The sequence below is a fragment of the Haliotis rubra genome, unplaced genomic scaffold, assembly GCF_003918875.1.
Source record: "Haliotis rubra isolate DU_JTF1 unplaced genomic scaffold, ASM391887v1 Scf505, whole genome shotgun sequence".
Lineage (NCBI taxonomy): Eukaryota > Metazoa > Mollusca > Gastropoda > Lepetellida > Haliotidae > Haliotis > Haliotis rubra.
This window is the reverse complement of record NW_025767197.1, coordinates 152,027-173,041: the sequence shown is the minus strand read 5'-3', so window position 1 is coordinate 173,041 and position 21,015 is coordinate 152,027. Positions and strand designations below refer to the sequence as shown.

At 41.9% G+C, this 21,015-nt stretch overlaps 2 protein-coding genes across 2 annotated transcripts; both read right to left on the bottom strand.

The window, feature by feature from the left end:
- Positions 1-1,648: 1,648 nt before the first annotated feature.
- On the bottom strand, positions 1,649-10,872 carry LOC124292035. The gene is made up of 2 exons (XM_046729108.1): positions 10,489-10,872; positions 1,649-2,938 (listed from the first exon to the last, which is right to left on the bottom strand). The coding sequence occupies exons 1-2, from the start codon at positions 10,822-10,824 to the stop codon at positions 1,688-1,690; spliced, it is 1,587 nt and encodes a 528-aa protein (XP_046585064.1). The 5' UTR covers positions 10,825-10,872; the 3' UTR covers positions 1,649-1,687.
- A 4,241-nt stretch (positions 10,873-15,113) lies between these two features.
- Positions 15,114-18,977, bottom strand: LOC124292036. Its single transcript, XM_046729109.1, has 2 exons — positions 18,675-18,977; positions 15,114-16,399 (listed from the first exon to the last, which is right to left on the bottom strand). The coding sequence occupies exons 1-2, from the start codon at positions 18,975-18,977 to the stop codon at positions 15,152-15,154; spliced, it is 1,551 nt and encodes a 516-aa protein (XP_046585065.1). The 3' UTR covers positions 15,114-15,151.
- Between the last annotated feature and the right edge of the window lie 2,038 nt (positions 18,978-21,015).

Here is a 21,015-nt window from a genome sequence, read left to right as displayed (position 1 = left end):
TAGCAAATATGTTCACTGTTCACAGAAATGTCCACTTCAATACTCTAGTACATAATATGTAAATAATAACATAGCTACCAATGTTTCGTGTCGATTTCGAAAGTCAAACTGTATGCAGAAGAATTTAGTGTGAAACCAACGTTTCACAAATCCAAATCAGTTAGTGATAACAGAATTGAAAATTCCTTCTTTAAGACTTCATGCCTCATCAAGTTTATCCGGTTGGGATGTTTTTTGACAGACACAGCGACAGCGTCACCTACAGCAGCATGACACTCTGGTCTATAAGACCAGGTTTAAACATAAATCTTCAAGCTAACAAAATGGACAGATGCACAAGTAAAATCACACCAACCTACTAACAAGCCAATGACTCGCCATAAAGTTAAGTTGCGGCCAAACCACCCAAGAGCTATGACATTTACAAAAGCACGAGGAGAAAGAACAATCTGCCCAGAAACTCACCCTTTGAGGCAGCAAATGGCAATAGTAGCAGTAGCAGCCTGCTGTAACCGATCCATTTTGGATTTATTCAGACATACCCAACTGTCCCCAGACACTCTCTGCTTGATGTCCTTCCACAAACATGAAAATGAAACTTTGTGTACCCCTCTAACAAGTCTAAATTGGGTCACACGACCGAAGGCTATGAATACATATAGCCATATAGAAAGTGGTCAAATATAACATATGTGACATTAATGCTAGGCGTTAGCGAACAGGTGAGCGTATCCTGCATAGAATACCTACAGCACATTGATGGGTTGATGAGAGACATCCCACAGCACAGGGGGTCGAATCACTGTTTGGACAATCATTTAAAAAAATATAAATCTAGACTTTTGCAATCACATATCAATTTATATATTATGATTACAATATATTTCAAACACAATATATAATAGTGTCGCGGTAGAATTTTCTAATCGTTATTTCTTCACCAATTTCGTCCAATTTTGAACCTTTCTTGGCACCGTCAGATTCCTACCTTTCGAAAGCATACTCTTTATATCACAAAGAGCTTATTTCATAATCATATTGTGGCTAAAGTATAGAGCTCATCAGACCATTTTGTCATAACCTCGTTATAAACGTAGTGTACCATAGGAATAAATGACAGTTGATGGACGGGCTGCATAATGAAGGCAAGAAGTGAGGACAGAATGAATGTTAACCTGTATTTGTTTCTGCTAATATTTGTGATTTTACGGCCGAGTGTGGTGGCAAGATTAGGTAGTCGTATGAGTTTGGGTAGTGTGCTGTTCTATTCGAGACGAGATAATGTTCCATATATACCACAGTGGCCTGAATATATTTTTCGAAATTTGGCCAGACAAACTAGTGGTTGATACCATAACGAACAACTCCGTCAAGGTACAGTTATGTGTAATGAACCAGGAAACCTGACCAGCAGAATGCATTTTGTAGAGTATTTTCACAAGCAAGGGAATGCTGGCGACCCATTCCTTCTGCGTTCACTGAGACAGTTTTTTTCAATTTATTGTCAGTAAAGGCAAAGATAATGCGATTCTTTAACACGAATGGGAGGGTTATACAACCGGAAGTCTTAAGCTAATAAGTGACTGGAACACATATCACACAACGTAGTCATCTCGTCGAAGTCCCTGTTTGAAATACTACATTCAGCTACCTGATAAATCAGTTTTATTTCTGAAGGTAAACCCGTTTATCCAATATTGGGGTCAGTGGAATATTTAGAACAAAACGAGTCATATTCTTTCCTGACCCACGGATTCGTCTCCTTGAAGGCTGTGTTGACTGCCGAATACTTTAACAGGGCTGACTTCAGTTTGGCTTCCGCTGGACCCTTGAACTGAACAAAGGATATCTGTTCCCCTGCTGGACCCTTAGCATACACGTAGTTGAAACCTTTCAGAGGTCCATCAGTGAACTCTTCACTGTACTGAGCTGCAGGAACGCTAGCTCCTAATGTCTGCACATCAACTGCTCTATTCAGTTTAAACTGAGGGAACCTTTTCCCGGCAGCCTTTTTCTCCGCGCTCTGTAGGAAGTTGTTCAGATCAACGTTGGAGTCAACGAAGAAGGCCATATTCATGTTGTTGATGTAGGCAGGACTGCTCCAGTTGTATCTGGGATTAAACCTGGGGTCTGACAGAGATCTTCCTGCAGTATACTGCACTGTCTTCACTACGTAGTTATCAAACAGGTTAAAATTAAGATCACGTCTGTCATCTCCTGCCATAGAAATGTTTGGAACCCCTATTTGTTTCGGGTCAACTCCCCAAGATTCTGCATCAAGAATCTCTTTCTGGAACACCATGTTTTCAACATCATCTCCTCGGAAGTCCACTCCCACCAGTGGTTTAGGAACTAGGTCTGCACCAAGGACCTGAGTGTAGAAGTCATTGGACATCAAAAGATCATCTGTTCTTGTGGCCAGCTCGTATATCCCGTAAAGCTGACCACTGACTCCGGCAGCTTTCTTCCATTTGTTGTCAGGGTGGTGGTCCAAGAAGGCTGTGGTCACCGCACGCCGCCGGCAGAACTCACTGCCAAGATAGTATTTGTAACGTCTTACAATTTGGTTCAGTTCCAGTCGCTCTCCCGATGGCCCTTTAAAGTAAGCCATCGATAAGCCATCAAAGACACCAGTGTTAAAAGTAACATCAAGCTCGTTTTCAGGGACGGCTAGTCGTTCAGCTTCGTTGTGAACCGTCACTGGTCTGTTGACCTTAATCTGATCTAAACCAAGATCACGTGATTTTCTTTCCATTTCAGCAATGTAGTGGTTAAAATCCACGTCGTCCTTGACCCAGAAACATACCATTTGGGCTCCAATGTAGGCGGAGCAGGAGCGACGGTCACGCATGTCAAAGATGGTGTCAGTTGATGCTTTAAGCACATACTCCACTAGTTGGATGATTCCGTTGTCAAAGATGATGAAGTTACCATGCACCTGCAGAAACAAACACGTATTACAGTTCTATCCATGTCATTCAAACGATCTTATGTCATATGTTTTATGGATATTATTTAAATTTGAACATCAGAATCTCCTTACACTACGAGGGGAATATCCAGAAACTGCTTTTGATGACGTCCCAACATCCCTTTTATGTGTTAAGTTTAAAGATACACTAGCCACATAAAGAAACTGTGCATTGTCAAAATATTATCCCAGTTGATAAGTACGGTAACAATGTCAAAGGTACATATAAACTTTAATGGAGGGTTCATGAGACCATAACAAGTCGGGAGAATTTCAATTGAAAAGTCAATCATAATGACGTCACGAGTCCACAAGCGGGACAGGGGTCAAACGACCATGTCACAAGCTCAAATACGGGTATGTCCACCATCGGCATTGAGAACAGCAGTGCATCGACGACGCATAGAGCCTATCAAACGTGCAAGAAGGCTTGTGGGATGTCACGCCAGATTCTCTCAAGTCCTGTTGCAAGGTCAAGGACGTTATCTGGCGGATGAGGAAGACGGCGTAGACGTCGATCCATCTCGTCCCAAACATGCTCTATCGGGGAGAGATCCGGTGAATTTGCAGGCCAAGGCAGTAAGTCAACGTTGTGGTGTTGCAAGAAATCCATAACAACCCTTGCCGTATGAGGACGGGCACTGCCCTGTTGGAATGTTAACCCAGGACCATGACGTTGCAGGAAAGGAATTGCGACAGGTCGAAGAATCTGATCCCTGTAGCCCACACCAGTTAAGTTGCCCTGAACAATCACCAAAGGAGTTCTTTGGCGTGCTGTTATTCCACCCCAAATCATCACGGAACCACCACCAAAGCGGTACCTCGCCAAGACACAGGCCTGTGCATAACATTCTCCCACGCGTCTATAGGCACGTTGACGTTCATCACTATGGGAAATGCTAAACCTGGACTCATCTGTAAAAACAACATTTCTCCACCAAAACAAGGGTCTGCGGACATGATTTCGGCACCACATTCGGCGAGCTTGTCGATGACGTTGTGTCAGGATAGGCCTATGGCGGGACGTCGTGGTCTGATCCCGTAATGACGTAAACGTTGTCGAACTGTGTTGGGGTGGGTACGGCGAAGTCCTGGGATGGTTCGGGCAGTCATCACTGCAGTCTGAAACCTTTGGCGAAGATGGGTCACCCTTATCCATATGTCCAGTCTTGGCGTTGTTACACGTGGACGTCCAGAACGTGGCCGATCGATGACGTCATTTGTGTTCTGGTAGCGTCTCACTAGTGCAGAAATGGTGTTCCGGTGGCAGTGGAAATGTGCAGCCACTTGTCGTTGAGACATTCCCCCACGGACCATCCCAATGGCCTCATGACGTTGTGCAGACGTGAGCCTTGGCATGCTATGCGTTTCAATAGCCGTTTAATTTTTTGAACGATCGCAAGGGCAGGGGTTGAGCTTTCCAAAGTGACAGTATTGTGTGGCATTCATTTGCTCTGTTTCCCATTCCCGGAATGCACGTGCAACAACGTATTGCACGTCTCCAGGATGAACCCACTGACGTCACGGAACGTGGCAAGTGCATGCATGTTGGATACATGTCACTAATCTCTGAGTTTAAATCCTTATGTGTCTACACAGGTTTGATAAATTTAGATTTTAAATTTTTGTATGCACAGTTTCTTTATGTGCCTAGTATAGTTGCAATGTAACATCCCTGTTGCAAACATAGACCAAATATAACATGCACCACCCATTCAAACATCAAGTGGTTCCAGTACAAAATCCCACTCCATATCCTACCAACTAATATCCGTTTACTAACAATGGGCTATACCCAATCAGATACATGAGACTTTTGTTCCTTCAAAACAGATACATTGCAACAAATATTTTGGGAATGTGATCATGTAAGGCGCCTGTGGACCAAACTGGAAGGTTGGCTGAAAGAAAGAGCTCATATAGAGATTCACTTTTATAAAGAAAGAGCTCATATAGATATTCACTTTTATAAAGAAAGGATACTCATTGGTTTTCCAGAGAGAAACAATGATCCACTAAATATAATCATCTTGATTTTCAAAAAGACTATATTTGATAATAAACAGAAACGATTGCCAACCTTCCAAACATTAATATACAAAGACCGTGATTATTATAATGTTACTACAACTGAAATATCAAATAGAGTCTATATGTTTTACAAATTCTTTGTCATTTGCTGTTTATGTAAACGTATTGTGTGACTGATACCTGTCTTTACTATAAATAACTAAAAAACTATAAATAGAATAAAGAAAAAAGTTTAAAGATACAAAATGCGATCTGGGGATGATGGGTACTTGAATAGTCGGAGGTTATGGAATGGTACATGTTATTGGTCAAATAGCTGTGCTTCTATTTGTGGTATATAAAAAATGCGTATTTCTGTACACAACCAATGGAAACAGAATAGGGAAATTTCGTTAATATCAAGTATATCAATGCTCAAGCTGTTGTTACTTGTGAAGAAGTCTTGAATCCCTTCACTCCCATATACTGGCGGACCGCCTCCGCCGTGTAGTGGTTAGAGCGTTCGCCCGGAGGCGGAAGGTCGCGGGTTCGATCCCCGACTGCATCATACCAAAAGACGTTAAAATATGGTACTTGTTGGTCCCTGCCTGGCGCTCGGCATTAATGGGTACAACAAGGACTGGTCGGCTCGGAGTCAGTATAATGTGTCTGAGTGGGGTATTCATGCTTCACTGCGGCATGGTATCACAGTGAGCTAGCACTATAAAACCAGCTTCAGTCTGGGCTAGTACAAGCAACCGCACATACACATACACACGCATGCACGTCGTCATATGAGCGAAATATTCTCAAGCACGCCGTTAAACCAATTCCACCACCACCACCCATATACTGGCCTCATGAAAAGAATTATTCCCTATACATTGCCCCCCCTGATTTCAGTTATGCCGATAAACAGACCCCATTGGTACTATAATTTCCTATTTACTGACGTCATATTCCCCTTTATAGCATACATACCAACCCGTGGGTTACCCCCTATATACTGACTTCCTGAATATCGTTATCTTCTACAGTGAACTACGGTTAAAACAAACTCAAATGGGCCACTATTTTTTTGTTCGTTTTCTCCGTAGTTCGTTATACGTACTTAAACTAAAGAAATAGTAAGTGCCAGGGATCCCATAAACATTTCGTTTCATCTGACAGTTCGTTATAGACGTATCTTACTTTTTTACTGACGTATTTTACTGTTTTACTGAAATCACGAGTACTGTTATCCTCTTAATACCCAGCGCATGCGTATGTTTATCCCTTATATACTGACACCATGAATACCATTATGCCCTTATAATGATTCATGAATACCGGTGTTCACAATATAAACTACCGGACAAAAGAAAGTTATCACCGACTTCACTTGATACAAAGTAGAAAGAAAGACGTATGTGAGATAAATGATGATAATTTTTCAATACTTTGACTGAAACATCATCGTAGCGATGGCCTTGCATTTGCCGCACTTCATAAAGAAAGAGCCAAGGGGTCAAAATTAAAATTTTCAAAAAGTACATAATGAGTCACATAATAAGACTGGAATCAGGGGACACGTCATCAATAGCGATTGTGACCACCCTGGGCAGCCACGTCGTCATGATGACGTCAGCAGGAATCCTGTCCCAAAAGTCCAAGAGAGTATGTTTGAGCTCCTGTCGGTCCCGCTGGAGAAGGAACACGCTGTCTCAACTAACGATCAAGATGATCCCAGAGATGTTCAATGGGGTTCATGTCTGGAGAATGCTGTGGCCAAGGCAATACGTTGACGTCAACGTGGTGCGGGTATTCTGGAACAGTTCTATCGTGAGAGGCCTTGCGTTGTAGAGCTGCAAAATTACTCTTCTTGGCTGTTGTAGAATAAAAATGAAACATACAACTTTATGGATGACAATTTCTTGTTTATTTGCGTTAAGCAACGTTTCGATGTAGGTTCTTACATCGTTATCAAGCTAAAAGTGACTACAACGAAATGGTGAGAAGCATATATACATGGTGTGTTGTGACAAACAGCAGATTAACATTAACAACAGCATGTAATAGAATAACAAGTGGTACATAATTGGAAGAGGCCAGTAGGGAACTAAAAACAACAAATAACACCAGAGATGAAGTCAGTAAACATGGGGGATTAAGAAGTAACAACAAATAGACAGGGTACTTTGATAGTCTATAGTTTGACTAATTCTTCATAGGCCGATGGTATATATGCAATAAACAAGAAGGTGTCATCCATAAAGTTGTATGCTTCATTTTTGACTCACCAACTTCTAGAATGCCGTTCAAAAAGTAATGTTGTTGAATAAAGGGCACCACAAGATGTCTCAACACTTCATCCCTGTATCGCTGGCCATTCAGATTTCCTCGGATGATAACCAGTCGTCTTGTTGTCTGGCGACAAATGCCGCCCCACACCTTGACACCTCTTCCATCGAACGGTTGAACTTCTTGAACGCAGTTTGGCGCCAGTCGCTCTCCTCTACGTCGAAACATTCGAACTATGCCGACTGAACCGACTTCCACCCGTAAAGAGCACTCTCTCCCAGTCCATCGCTGCCACCGACGTACAGTTCGTACCCATTGCAGTCTGCGTTGACCGTGTAGACGGGCCAAGGCCATTCCAGAGAAGGGGCGGAAGGCTCGTATACCAGCCATACCAAGTCGTCCCCAAAGGACTGTCTCGCCGCGAATAGCTGCAACGTCGCTGATGCGGCGTTAAGTAATATTCACTCACTCACTCGAAGGGCTGTTCGTCTGCTGGTGGCGTGTCCTAGTGCTGTCGCCTCCGTTGACGTCGCCATCACGAATCTGTTCCAGAGGTGGATCTGCCAGATGTAGCTGTCTTCGGCCGGTGTTGTGATACTTGGTCTCGATCTTGGGTTGTCTTGGGCCTGGCCTGTTTGCTGGTAGCAGTTTATCAATTTGCTGACGCTGGCCTGGCTGCAGTTGAAGGTTCTTGCCAGTTGACGTTGTGAAGCCCTCATATTGACCATCTCGACCGCCCTGTCTCGATGCGCTTGCCTAAGTCTTGGCATATTCGTGGTGTGTTTTTTGTTGCTGCATGCTTGCTTTGTCATTTAGGCCAATGTCCCACGATTACGCTTTTCACATAATTAAAAAATGCACGATTCGTACGAACTTGTCGGACAGCTGCGTTGTTATCGGGACCATGTTGCGTTTTGGCGAATGTTTTCTGCTTGGGCTGGAAACTGCACCAGCCTTTTTGGTTTTCTATAAATTATTTAAAAGGCGATAGCTTTCTTTTGCCCGGTAGTTTGCATATCACATTAACACGGACGTCTCGATGACAGGTATATCTATATATTGATATCATCTGCTAACAATGCTGACATGTTAAGCCCTATATTGATATCATCTGCTAACAATCCTGACCTGTTAAGCCCTATCTGCTTACCTTATGTGTACCATTACATCACGTGTACCGTTATGTCCCAACCGTTATCCCTCGTGAGTACTGTTATATCCTAGTATCAATACCGTGATTTCCTATTTCTCAGTACATGGGTCTTATTGTACTTTACATACTGACCTTTGGAGTAATAGTATGGAGTATGACACAACACAGAGACCTAATGGATATCGTTAAAGTTATCGTTATACACTGACCCCATATGTACCGTTGTCGTTACACATTGACCTCTTGCATACCGTTGTCGTTTCACACTGACCTCTTGTATACCGTTGTCGTTACACACTGACCTCTTGTGTACCGTTGCCGTTACACACTGGCCTCTTGTGTACCGTTGTCGTTACACACTGACCTCTTGTATACCGTTGTCGTTACACACTGACCTCATGTGTATCGTTGCCGTTTCACACTGACCTCATGTGTACCGTTGTCGTTTCACACTGACCTCTTGTGTACCGTTGTCATTACACACTAGCACCTTGTGGACCGTTGTCGTTTCACACTGACATCTAGTGTACCGTTGTCATTTCACAATGACCTCAAGTGTACCGTTGTCGTTTCACACTGACCACATGTGTACCGTTGTCGTTACACACTGGCCTCTTGTGTACCGTTGTCGTTACACACTGGCCTCTTGTGTACCATTGTCATTACAGACTGACACTTTGTGTACCGTTATTGTGACACACTGGCCTCTTGTGTACCGTTTTCGTTACACACTGGCCTCTTGTGTACCGTTGTCGTTACACACTGACCTCTTGTGTACCTTTGTCGTTACACACTGACCTCTTGTGTACCGTTGTCGTTACACACTGACCTCTTGTATACCGTTGTCGTTACACACTGACCTCTTGTGTACCGTTGTCGTTTCACACTGACCTCTTGTGTACCGTTGTCGTTACACACTGACCTCTTGTGTACCGTTGTCGTTACACACTGATCTCTTGTGTACCCTTTGTCGTTTCACATACTGACCTCTTGTATCGTTGTCGTTACACACTGACCTCTTGTGTACCGTTGTCGTTACACACTGACCTCTTGTGTACCGTTGTCGTTACACACTGATCGCTTGTCTACCGTTGTCGATACACACTGACCTCTTGGGTACAGTTGTCGTTACACACTGACACCTTGTGTACCGTTGTCGTTACACACTGGCCTCTTGTGTACCGTTGTCGTTCCACACTGACCTCAAGTGTACTGTTGTCGTTACACACTGACCTCTTGTGTACCGTTGTCGTTTCACACTGACCTCTTGTGTACCGTTGTCATTACACACTGGCCTCTTGTGTACCGTTGTTGTTACACACTGACCTCTTGTGTACCGTTGTCGTTACACACTGACCTCTAGTGTACCGTTGTCGCTTCACACTGACCTCATGTGTACCGTTGTCATTACACACTGACACCTTGTGTACCGTTGTCGTTTCACACTGACCTCTTGTATACCGTTGTCGTTACACACTGACCTCATGTGTACTTGTGTCGTTACACACTGACCTCCTTATTGTGTACTGTTGTCGTTACACACTGGCCTCTTGTGTACCGTAGTCGTTACTCACTGACCTCTTGTGTATCGTTGTCGTTACACACTGACCTCTTGGGTACAGTTGTCGTTACACACTGACCTCTTGTGTATCGTTGTTGTTACACACTGACCTCTTGTGTACCGTTGTCGTTACACACTGACCTCTTGTGTATCGTTGTCGTTACACACTGACCTCTTGTGTACCGTTGTCGTTACACACTGACCTGTCTACCGTTGCCGTTACATACTGGCCTCTTGTGTACCGTTGTCTTTTCACACTGACCTCATGTGTACCGGTGTCGTTACACACTGACCTCCTGTCTACCGTTGTCGTTACACTCTGACTTCTTCAATACTGTTACTCTCTCTTTACAGAACCCATCAGTAACGTCACTCCTACTATGCCGACGAAGTGAGTACCGTTAACACTATACAATAACCTCATTTTTGCTGTTTGCTTATATATCAACCTCATGACTGCAGTTATCGTCTATTTACTGACCTTATGGGTACCGTTATCGCATATGTACTGACCTCGTGAGTACCGTTATCCCTTATATCCGGTACTCCCAGCTGGGCAGGGTCAACCCCTTGTGTTCTGGCGTCCAGGATCTCCTTCTGGAACATCCGGTAGTAGTGAGAATCTCCGCTGAAGGTGAAGGTCAACTCTGGCACCAGCATCCCTCCCAGAACCTGAGTGTAGAACTGCGTTGACGCCGTCATGTTGTCCGTCGTCACGGAGATGTAGGCGATGCCATGGAGGGAATTTTGGTTGCTGGACAGAGCAAGTTGCATGTAAGCAACGACCAGCAGCACTATTGGTGTTGACAGCAGCATTATTCTAGTTGATGTGAGGCAGATGATTGACATTCACTTATATATGTTGGCCTGGTGACGAAAAACGGAACGATTGTTGAATCGTCATGAAGACTGTGAGAAAGTAGCATATTTTAGGCGATAAGATGGTGGATTGTAACACACGAGATGTAGACAAATGCTATATTACGGCTTGTTATGAAAAAATGTGGGAATCTGCCATGTTTAAGCTGATAAAGGTAGAAGCAGAAAGTGTAATACAACGTGTCAATGACTTTACGTTTTCATCTTGAAATTTAGTAAGAGTACAAAATTAATACTTATGACAATATAAGTATGTGGTAGGACAAAGGGTTTGATTGATACTATAAAGTTCATTTTGTGAATAATTTCTTTCATATGTCCTACCACACTCGTCCGTTATAACCAGAAAAATACCACATCAAAGAAATTTTTAACATCTATAAAATATATGAACAGATTGGATGCTCTTTGGCAAAGGATGTATAGCACAGGTGTAACAGTTTGCGTGTATTCAGTTTACTATATCCATACTCATAGAACCATCCCATGAAGACCCGGATTAGAATTGGTCTTCAGTAACCCATGCTTGTCGTAAGAAGCGACTAACGGGATCTGGTGGTCAGGCTCGATGACTTGGTTGACACATGCCATCGTATCCTAATTGCCTAGATCGTTGCTCATGCTGTAGATCACTGGATTGTCTGGCCCAGACTGGATTATTTACAGACCGCCGCCATATAGCTGGAATATTGCTGAGTGCGGCGTTAAACAAACACACACACCTACACAACCACTGCACAATCATGCAGCATACGTCTGCACGAAACATCAATCAGGTGCCAAGCACATCATCAAATTCAAGTCTTCTCCAGTGAAACAACCAGATACAAATCTATGTAAAAGCAGTTAAGCAGTGGCTAACTGGTAAGAGCATGCTGTTACGTGTTGATTTCTAGTTGAAACTGGTACGGTCACTAAGATAACTTGGTGTGAAACCAATAAACTACAAAGAGATGGGATGTAATTAACAACTGTATTCAAAAATGAACTATATTAATATAAATCACTGCAAAGGTATTACAGTAGTAGTACAAAACAGAGTGTCAGTACAAATAGCAGTATAATACCAAGGCGTGATTATAGCGATACAGACGATGATGGTAGTATGTCACTACAGCAATGGTCACGTTTCCAAAATAAGTTGATAGGCAATTTGCCTAGGCAAGGAATTGTGAAAGAGTGCTACAACTTACTTGGTGAAGGATGGAACTTTGTCTGACAATGATCAGAGAATAAAGATGACAGAAATTGCATAGAAAATAGGTCAGCTATACCTAGTGCATGTTTAGTGAATTAAAATAGGTCAGCCATACCTAGTGCATGTTTAGTGAATTAAAATAGGTCAGCCATACCTAGTGCATGTTTAGTGAGTTTTCTTTCCGTCCCTCATATTACCAGCAGTATAACAAATGTGTGTATAAGGTAGAGAAAGCACAGTATGATCATGCCAATATGAATGCTTTAAGAATACCAACGGGATGACATCTACACCTATCTTAAATTACACTTGTTATATTTCCTGAGATCTCCAAAGCCACAGTTTGTCCAGCCACGTCAACAACACGTGAACTTGTATTGTACCAAAGTCAGAGGAATGTGCAGAAATCTACTGTCTTCTATCAATAATTCAAGTGTATCAGTGCATCACCTATGATCATGGTCACCACATAATAATGATATGTGTATTTATACCTCGCTGGATTCCATACAAAACTGTATGCTCAAAGCGCTACATATAAAGGTGATTGGAGTGCTACAACACATAAAACATTTGTACATAAAAAGGTTGAAACTTTTCAGGATATGTTTCTTAAACACTGTCATATTTTCTGAAGAGGAATATTTTCAAGTCACATTTGACTGACTGACTTTTAGCAATATTCCAGCAATATCACGGCGGGGGAAAGTCACATTTGAAGGAGTCAAGGGATGTTGATAGTCTGAGTTCGAGTGGCAGCTTGTTCCAGGGTGTTGGAGAGATATGTTCTCTTTTGGACAATTGACAATGCGAGCTGCTCTACTCTTTGTAGTTTTAAGATGAGTGTTTCTGACAATCCGTAGTAGGCATTGTTGCAATAATCCAACTTCGATAGCACTAGGGATCTAACAAATACACAAGCAGCTGGCATTGTTAGGATTTTTAGGATACTTACAACTGGACAAGCTATAAGATGTTTCACCGGACCTGTTAAACGTTCATTCATGGTAATGTGTCCCGACAGATTTTTTGGCCATGAGAGATATGTCAGCTAAAGAAAGATACACTACATTGCATACTATCTTGAAGTCTTGCCACTAAAGAATGACCATATATTTCAAACCATCTTGGAATTACCATACATAATTTGACTAGTTTTTCAAAGCTGCATCAGTTATTAAACTCACTTGGGTTTCACATTGTGTGTAAATGACATAAACAACATTGCACATTTTGCAGTTATGTCTTTGAAGTGTGATACTGTGCTGAAATGTGATTAGCGTCCATAAATGCTTGAAACTTTTACAATGTGATAGCTTCCAAATGATTGTGTTCGTAGACATGATATATCAGTTACTATCTATAACGTAGTATGCCTAAACATTATTATGCTTTTTCTATTCGTAAAACAATGGGGGCGGTGGGGTAGTCTAGTGGTTAAAGCGGGTTCGAATCCCCACATGGGTACAACGTGTGAAGCCCATTTGTGGTGTCCCCCGCCGTGATGTTGCTGGAATATTGCTAAAAGCGGCGTAAAGCCAAACTCAGTCAGTCGTAAAACAATGTAACTTTCACTGCTTTTTTCGCCCTAATCTAAATGTTATCATTACAATGTAAAGATGCTGAAGGTAACAATGCGATGTACAGTTTGAAATAAAGACTTGACTTCATCACAGAAACGTAACAGTGAATCCAAGTGATCCCAAACAACACATATGTACTTTACCACAGTTTTTCAAGATTATGATTGGGAGGTGGTACTCTAGTGGTTACAGCATTTGTAATATGCGAAGCTCATTTCTTGTGTCCACCACTATAATAATGCTGGAATATTACTAAAAGCGGCGTAAAACCCAACTCACTTACCCAGGATCCAGTTCACTGTTAATAATATAGGGTATTTTCTCTTTAGAGCATGTAGTATGTATCCTTATGTATATGTCTCTGTGTGTGCATGTCTGTGTCTTTGAGAAGCATCCACAAATATATACGTGTGTATGGGTGCTCGTCGGCTCATGCACCTGATTGGTGCATCCTTGTCCAATAGTGTATGTTATCAAAACGGACCACACACATACTCACTCCATCACACACTACCACACAACTACACATGCGCACTCTTCTACCCAACATGCACACACACCACACCAAACCACGTACATAATACTACAACACAATCCATAGACACCAGTCTCAACCACCAGGCTCAAGGACACCCAGCCAACGAGGCCCGAGACCACCTAGCCACCAGACTCGAGGACACTCAGTAAACGAGACCCATGAACACGTAACCATGAGACAGAAGGACATCCAGCCAACGATGCCCATGAACACCTACCCACAAGGATCATGAACACCTAACCTCCAGGTTCAAGAACACCCAGCCAACCAGGAAAGGATGTTATGAATAGCTATATATATCACAGATTCTTCATCTGAACAGAGACATGTGTCCTTGGGAAAGAAGGCAAGAATATTTGACTTTGTGCTAAATCTTTTCCTGTAAAGCAGCCGCCGTCTGAGTGTTAACACATTTTCATTGCAACTGCAATCTGTTCGGCAATGTGAGTGACCCCACAATGTCACCAAAGGGATCATAGCGAGAAACTTCAGATGTCCTGAACCAATTACCAGACATAGATCTTCCAGGTATAGAATTTCTGCAACTTAACAAAATAAGTTGGTGATTGTGGCTTTGTTTCATGGCTAATTGACAATGTTCAACACACACTGCTTTTACATGTGCAGAAGCAGTTTCTTGAAGACAAAATGTACTAAGCACCAAATAAATTCATTTGAAAGCACGTGTATTATACAGGATTTGTCAGGGTAACCTGACGCACAAAACAAGAAGCATGTCCAACAGAATACATTTGGTCGAGTACTTGAAAAGACGGAAGTGCTGGGGATCCATTTCTGCTGGATGCATAGAAACAGGTGGCTCGATAGTTTTGTCAGTTCATGCCAGGAAATGGGATTATTCCACCCAAGATTGTTGGGTATACAAACCAGCCCGAGGTTATACCTCACCAAGTGACAATGTTAAAATACAAACACGTCATTGCATCTAATTGATCAACTTTATTTCTGAATGAAAGTTTAGCCAACAACGGGTTTGCTAGAATATTTAGAACAATACGCGTCGTATTCTTTTTTCAACCACGGATTCGTCTCCTTGAAGGCTGTGTTGACTGCCGAATACTTTAACAGGGCTGACTTCAGTTTGGCTTCCGCTGGACCCTTGAACTGAACAAAGGATTGCTGTTCCCCTGCTGGGCCCTTAGCATACACGTAGTTGAAACCTTTCAGAGGTCCATCAGTGAACTCTTCACTGTACTGTGCTGCAGGAACGCTAGCTCCTAATGTCTGCACATCAACTGCTCTATTGATCTTAAACTCCGTGAACTTATTCCTGGCAGCCTTTTGCTCTGCGTTCTGTAGGAATTTGTTTAGATCAACGTTGGAGTCAACGAAGAAGGCGACGTGCATGTTGTTGATGTAGGCGGGACTGCTCCAGTTGTATCTGGGATTGAACTTGGGATCTGACAAAGATTTTCCAGCAGTATACTCGACATTCTTCACTACGTGATTATCAAACAGGTTAAACCTAAGATCACTTCTGCCAGATCCTGCCAGAGAAATGTTTGGAACCCCTATTTGTCCAATGTCAACTCCCCAAGATTCGGCATCAAGGATCTCTTTCTGGAACAACATGTTTTCAACATCATCTCCTTGAAGACCGACTCCCACCAGAGGTTTACGAACCAGGTCTGTACCAAGGACCTGTGTGTAGAAGTCGACGGACTTTTGAAGATCATCTGTTCTTACAGCAAACTCGAATATCCCATAAGTCTGACCACTGACTCCGGCAGCTTTTTTCCATCGATTGTCAGGGTGATTGTTCAAGAGGGCTGTCGCCACCCCTTGGCGTTGGCAGTATTCACTGCCAAGATAATACTTGTATGTTTTTGTAATTCGGTTCAGTTCCAGTCGCTCTCCCCTAGGACCTTTAAAAAATGCCATTGATAAACCGTCAAAGGGTCCACTGTCGAAAGTAATGCCAAGTTGTTTCTCAGGTACGGCTAGTCGTTCAGCCTCATTGTGAACTGTGACTGGTCTGTTGACCTTAACCTGATCAAAACCCAAATTACGTGATCTTCTTTCCAGTTCAGCGATGTAGTGGTTGAAATCCACGTCGTCCTTGACCCAGAAGCATGCCATTGCGGCTCCAATGTAGGCGGAGCTGGTGCGACGGTCACGCATGTCGAACACAGACGACGTTGATTTTTCAACATACTCTACCAGCTGGATAATGCTGTTATCAAAGATGATGAAGTTCCCCCGCACCTTCAAATACAAATACATATACATTTACACCGAGTCACTGATACAATATCTTTATATTTTAATGTGTATAGATATTATTTCAATTTAAAATATCATAATCTCCCAACACACCGAGGGAACGTTCTTAACTGGTAAGACGTTTTGATGACACGACATCATCTCCTGTTTATATTTAATATTAAAAGTGTTTTTGCTTAAGACTACAGCGACATGTACGTAAAAGGTCATCGAATAGTTATTCGGCAAATATCTATGCATGTATTTATGGTATAAAAAACAGTTATTTCTGATTTGTACACAACTAATCGAAAAATCAGATTAGTGCAAGTTATTGGCACAATTTAACAAAAGAATATCTTTGAGATATTTAAGAGTTTTTGTCAGGATAATGTCTTTAGACATGAACAGATATTTATGAACTGGTAAACACTTGAAATACAACATAAAGACGAGTGCTGGTGTTTCTGGAAGTGGACAAAAACACGAAAACACGTCTTCCCTCATTGAAATTACCAGAACAAACTGTTCTTCAAAATGAAAATACATGGGCATCAAGCGGACACCGGCGATTTAAGACAATGCCACGAGTTTACAGGAATGAGAGCATGCTCATGAGCTGCCCGAGGGAGGGACTCCACAGTCCATTCAGCAAACAGGAAGTACAACGCATCCCCGCCATCAGAACAACCTCCCCTTGCAACAGCTTGACAGATTCAACTGGCACACCTCCAACATCGATTGAAATGGGAAAAGTAAAAGCAGTATCCACAGCCGTAGACATGGGAGACAAAGTCACCCCATTTACAGTCATTTGACGGTTGAGACATCATTACCGAGTCGAGCAATCCTGTAGAGCCTGAAATCAACTGCTCAATTTACTGACCTTATGAATACCTCCATTGTCAATGTACTGACCTCATGGATACCTCCATTGCCAATGTACTGACCTCATGAATACCTCCATTGTCAATGTACTGACCTCATGAATACCTCCATTGTCAATGTACTGACCTCATGAATACCTCCATTGTCAATGTACTGACCTCATGAATACCTCCATTGTGTACAATGTACTGACCTCATGAATACTGACTCCATTGTCAATGTACTGACCTCATGAATACCTCCATTGTCAATGTACTGATCTCATGAATACCTCCATTGTCAATGTACTGACCTCATTAATACCTCCATTGCCAATGTACTGACCTCATGAATACCTCCATTGTCAATGTACTCACCTTATGAATACCTCCATTCTCAATGTACTGACCTTATGAATACCTCCATTGTCAATGTACTGACCTCATGAATACCTCCATTGTCAATGTACTGACCTCATGAATACCTCCATTGCCAATGTACTGACCTTATGAATACCTCCATTGTCAATGTACTGACCTCATGAATACCTCCATTGTCAATGTACTGACCTTATGAATACCTCCATTCTCAATGTACTGACCTTATGAATACCTCCATTGTCAATGTACTGACCTTATGAATACCTCCTTTGTCAATGTACTGACCTCATGAATACCTCCATTGCCAATGTACTGACCTTATGAATACCTCCATTGTCAATGTACTCACCTTATGAATACCTCCATTGTCAATGTACTGACCTCATGAATACCTCCATTGTCAATGTACTGACCTTATGAATACCTCCATTGTCAATGTACTGACCTCATGAATACCTCCATTGCCAATGTACTGACCTTATGAATACCTCCATTGTCAATGTACTCACCTTATGAATACCTCCATTCTCAATGTACTGACCTTATGAATACCTCCATTGCCAATGTACTGACCTTATGAATACCTCCATTGTCAATGTACTGACCTCATGAATACCTCCATTGCCAATGTACTGACCTTATGAATACCTCCATTGTCAATGTACTGACCTCATGAATACCTCCATTGCCAATGTACTGACCTCATGAATACCTCCATTGTCAATGTACTGACCTCATGAATACCTCCATTGCCAATGTACTGACCTCTTAAATACCTCCATTGCCAATGTACCGACCTCATGAATACCTCCTCGTCACGATATGGCTGAAATATTGCCGATGTGACGTTAAATATTAACTCACTCACTCACTCATGAATACCTCCATTGCCAATGTACTGACCTCATGAATACCTCCATTGCCAATGTACTGACCTCATGAATACCTCCATTGCCAATGTACTGACCTCATGAATACCTCCATTGCCAATGTACTGACCTCATGAATACCTCCATTGCCAATGTACTGACCTCATAAGTACCCTTATCCCTTATATCCGGTACTCCCAGCTGGGCAGGGTCAACCCCTTGTGTTCTGGCGTCCAGAATCTCCTTCTGGAACATCCGGTAGTAGTGAGAATCTCCGCTGAAGGTGAAGGCCAAATCTGGCACCAGCATCCCTCCCATAACCTGGGTGTAGAACTGCGTAGACGCCGTCATGTTGTCTGTCGTCACGGAGATGTAGGCGATGCCATGGAGGGAGTTTTGGTTGCTGGACAGCGCAAGTTGCATGTAAGCAAGGACCAGAAGCAATGTTGGTGTTGACAGCAGCATTGTTCTGGTTGATTTGAAGAAGATGATTGACATTTATTTATATATGTTAGCCTGATGACGAAATGTGAAAAGAAATCTGTTGACTCATTCATAGCTGTGAGAGTGTGTCATGTTTAAGGAGATAAGATAGCACAACAGGCTGTAACTCTGGGGATGGTGAAGACAATGACAATTATGCAATGCTCAAGCGCGTTAGTAAGAACTTTGAGAATGTGCCATATTTCAGGCGATAAGAATCTGTAACAGAGTTTCGGTGGCTATACTATTTAATATTAAATTTATAAGATATTATTTATACCAAATTCAAACGTTTGTCAACTGACATAGGTTGTAGGAAAAAGTAAATTTTGAATGACCGTATAAATGACAAAACCATTTCCATATTCCTCATCCGTAAGAAATATCTGCCAAGAGTGAGTGAGGAGTTTAGTTTTACGCCCATTTTGGGCAATATTCCAGTAATATCACAGCGGGGGACACCAGAAATGGCCTTCACGCATTGTACCCAAATGGTAAATCGAACCGGCGTGACGAGCGAACGCTTTAACCACTAGGCTATTCCACCGCCCCTATCTCCCAAGAGCAGAGTCTTTGTACGATTCCGACTATACCATGAGGATGTGTTTGTGAGTCTCTATCAAATATTGACGACACTCGGTGTTAGCGAAAATCTGAGCTCATGCTTTACGAAAACCAATATCATCAGGAAATCAATTCAGATATAGAAATGCTGGATTACAGAATACACTGCTATACGAAAATGTGTTTCTGGTGAAATATTCGTATATACAACTTTTGCATTTATCTGTGCACACATATAAAACAGAACAGAAGTTTGTTGTATTTCAGAGCCAGGAGGCCACAACACTGTTTTCATATTTTATACGTATATATATAACTAAGCTCCAATGTAAATACTTTATGCACAAATACAGTTAAACGGAATATAGTATTAATTTTTGTCTTTGTTAACAGATTGATAAGTGCTTGTTAGGCACATATTCAAATACTGCTTTTGAATATCAGCATAACGTGGGCATAAAAAACAACACATAATAGTCATCCTTCTGCATAACATAGACATAGCTGGTCTAACGGATTATAATTTTCTACGTGTTTTTACATTCCTTAATTATAAAGTTGTTTGAACAGCATCTCAACTTGGTTAAAGCTCTTCTTATCCGGACAAATCTAATATATTCAGTATTCAACAATGATTTGAATGAACACTATGCGGACAAAGATAAGATCATGATGCTGTCTTAAATGAATGCATCTAACAACCGTTGGTTAGATGATAGTTAGACAAAACCAAAACCATGGGGTAAGAATAAGAGATGAATACTCTCACAACCGCAGATGAATGCATCTCTCACTGCAACAACATCGTCGTTTTAGATGATAGTTAGACCAAAACCAAAACCATGGCATCTAACAAACCGGATGATAACCAAACCATGGGGAAATAAGAATACTCTCAGATGAATGCACTGCAGATGAATGATAGTTAGACAACCAAAACCGCCTCACTGCAGATGATAGTTGATAGTTAGACACAAAAATAAGAATACCAAAACCATGGGGAATAACCAAAACCATGGGGAAATAAGAATACTCTCACTGCAGATGAATGCATCTAACAACCGTCGTTTAGATGATAGTTAGACAGAACCAAAACCATGGGGAAATAAGAATACTCTCACTGCAGATGAATGCATCTAACAACCGTTGTTTAGATGATAGTTAGACAAAACCAAAACCATGGGGAAATAAGAATACTCTCACTGCAGATGAATGCATCTAACAACCGTCGTTTAGATGATAGTTAGACAATAAGAATACTCCCACTGCAGATGAATGCATCTAACAACCGTCACTGCCATGAAATAAGAATACTCTCAATGCATCTAACAACCGTTGTTTAGATGATAGTTAGACAAAACCAAAACCATGGGGAAATAAGAATACTCTCACTGCAGATGAATGCATCTAACAACCGTCGTTTAGATGATAGTTAGACAAAACCAAAACCATGGGG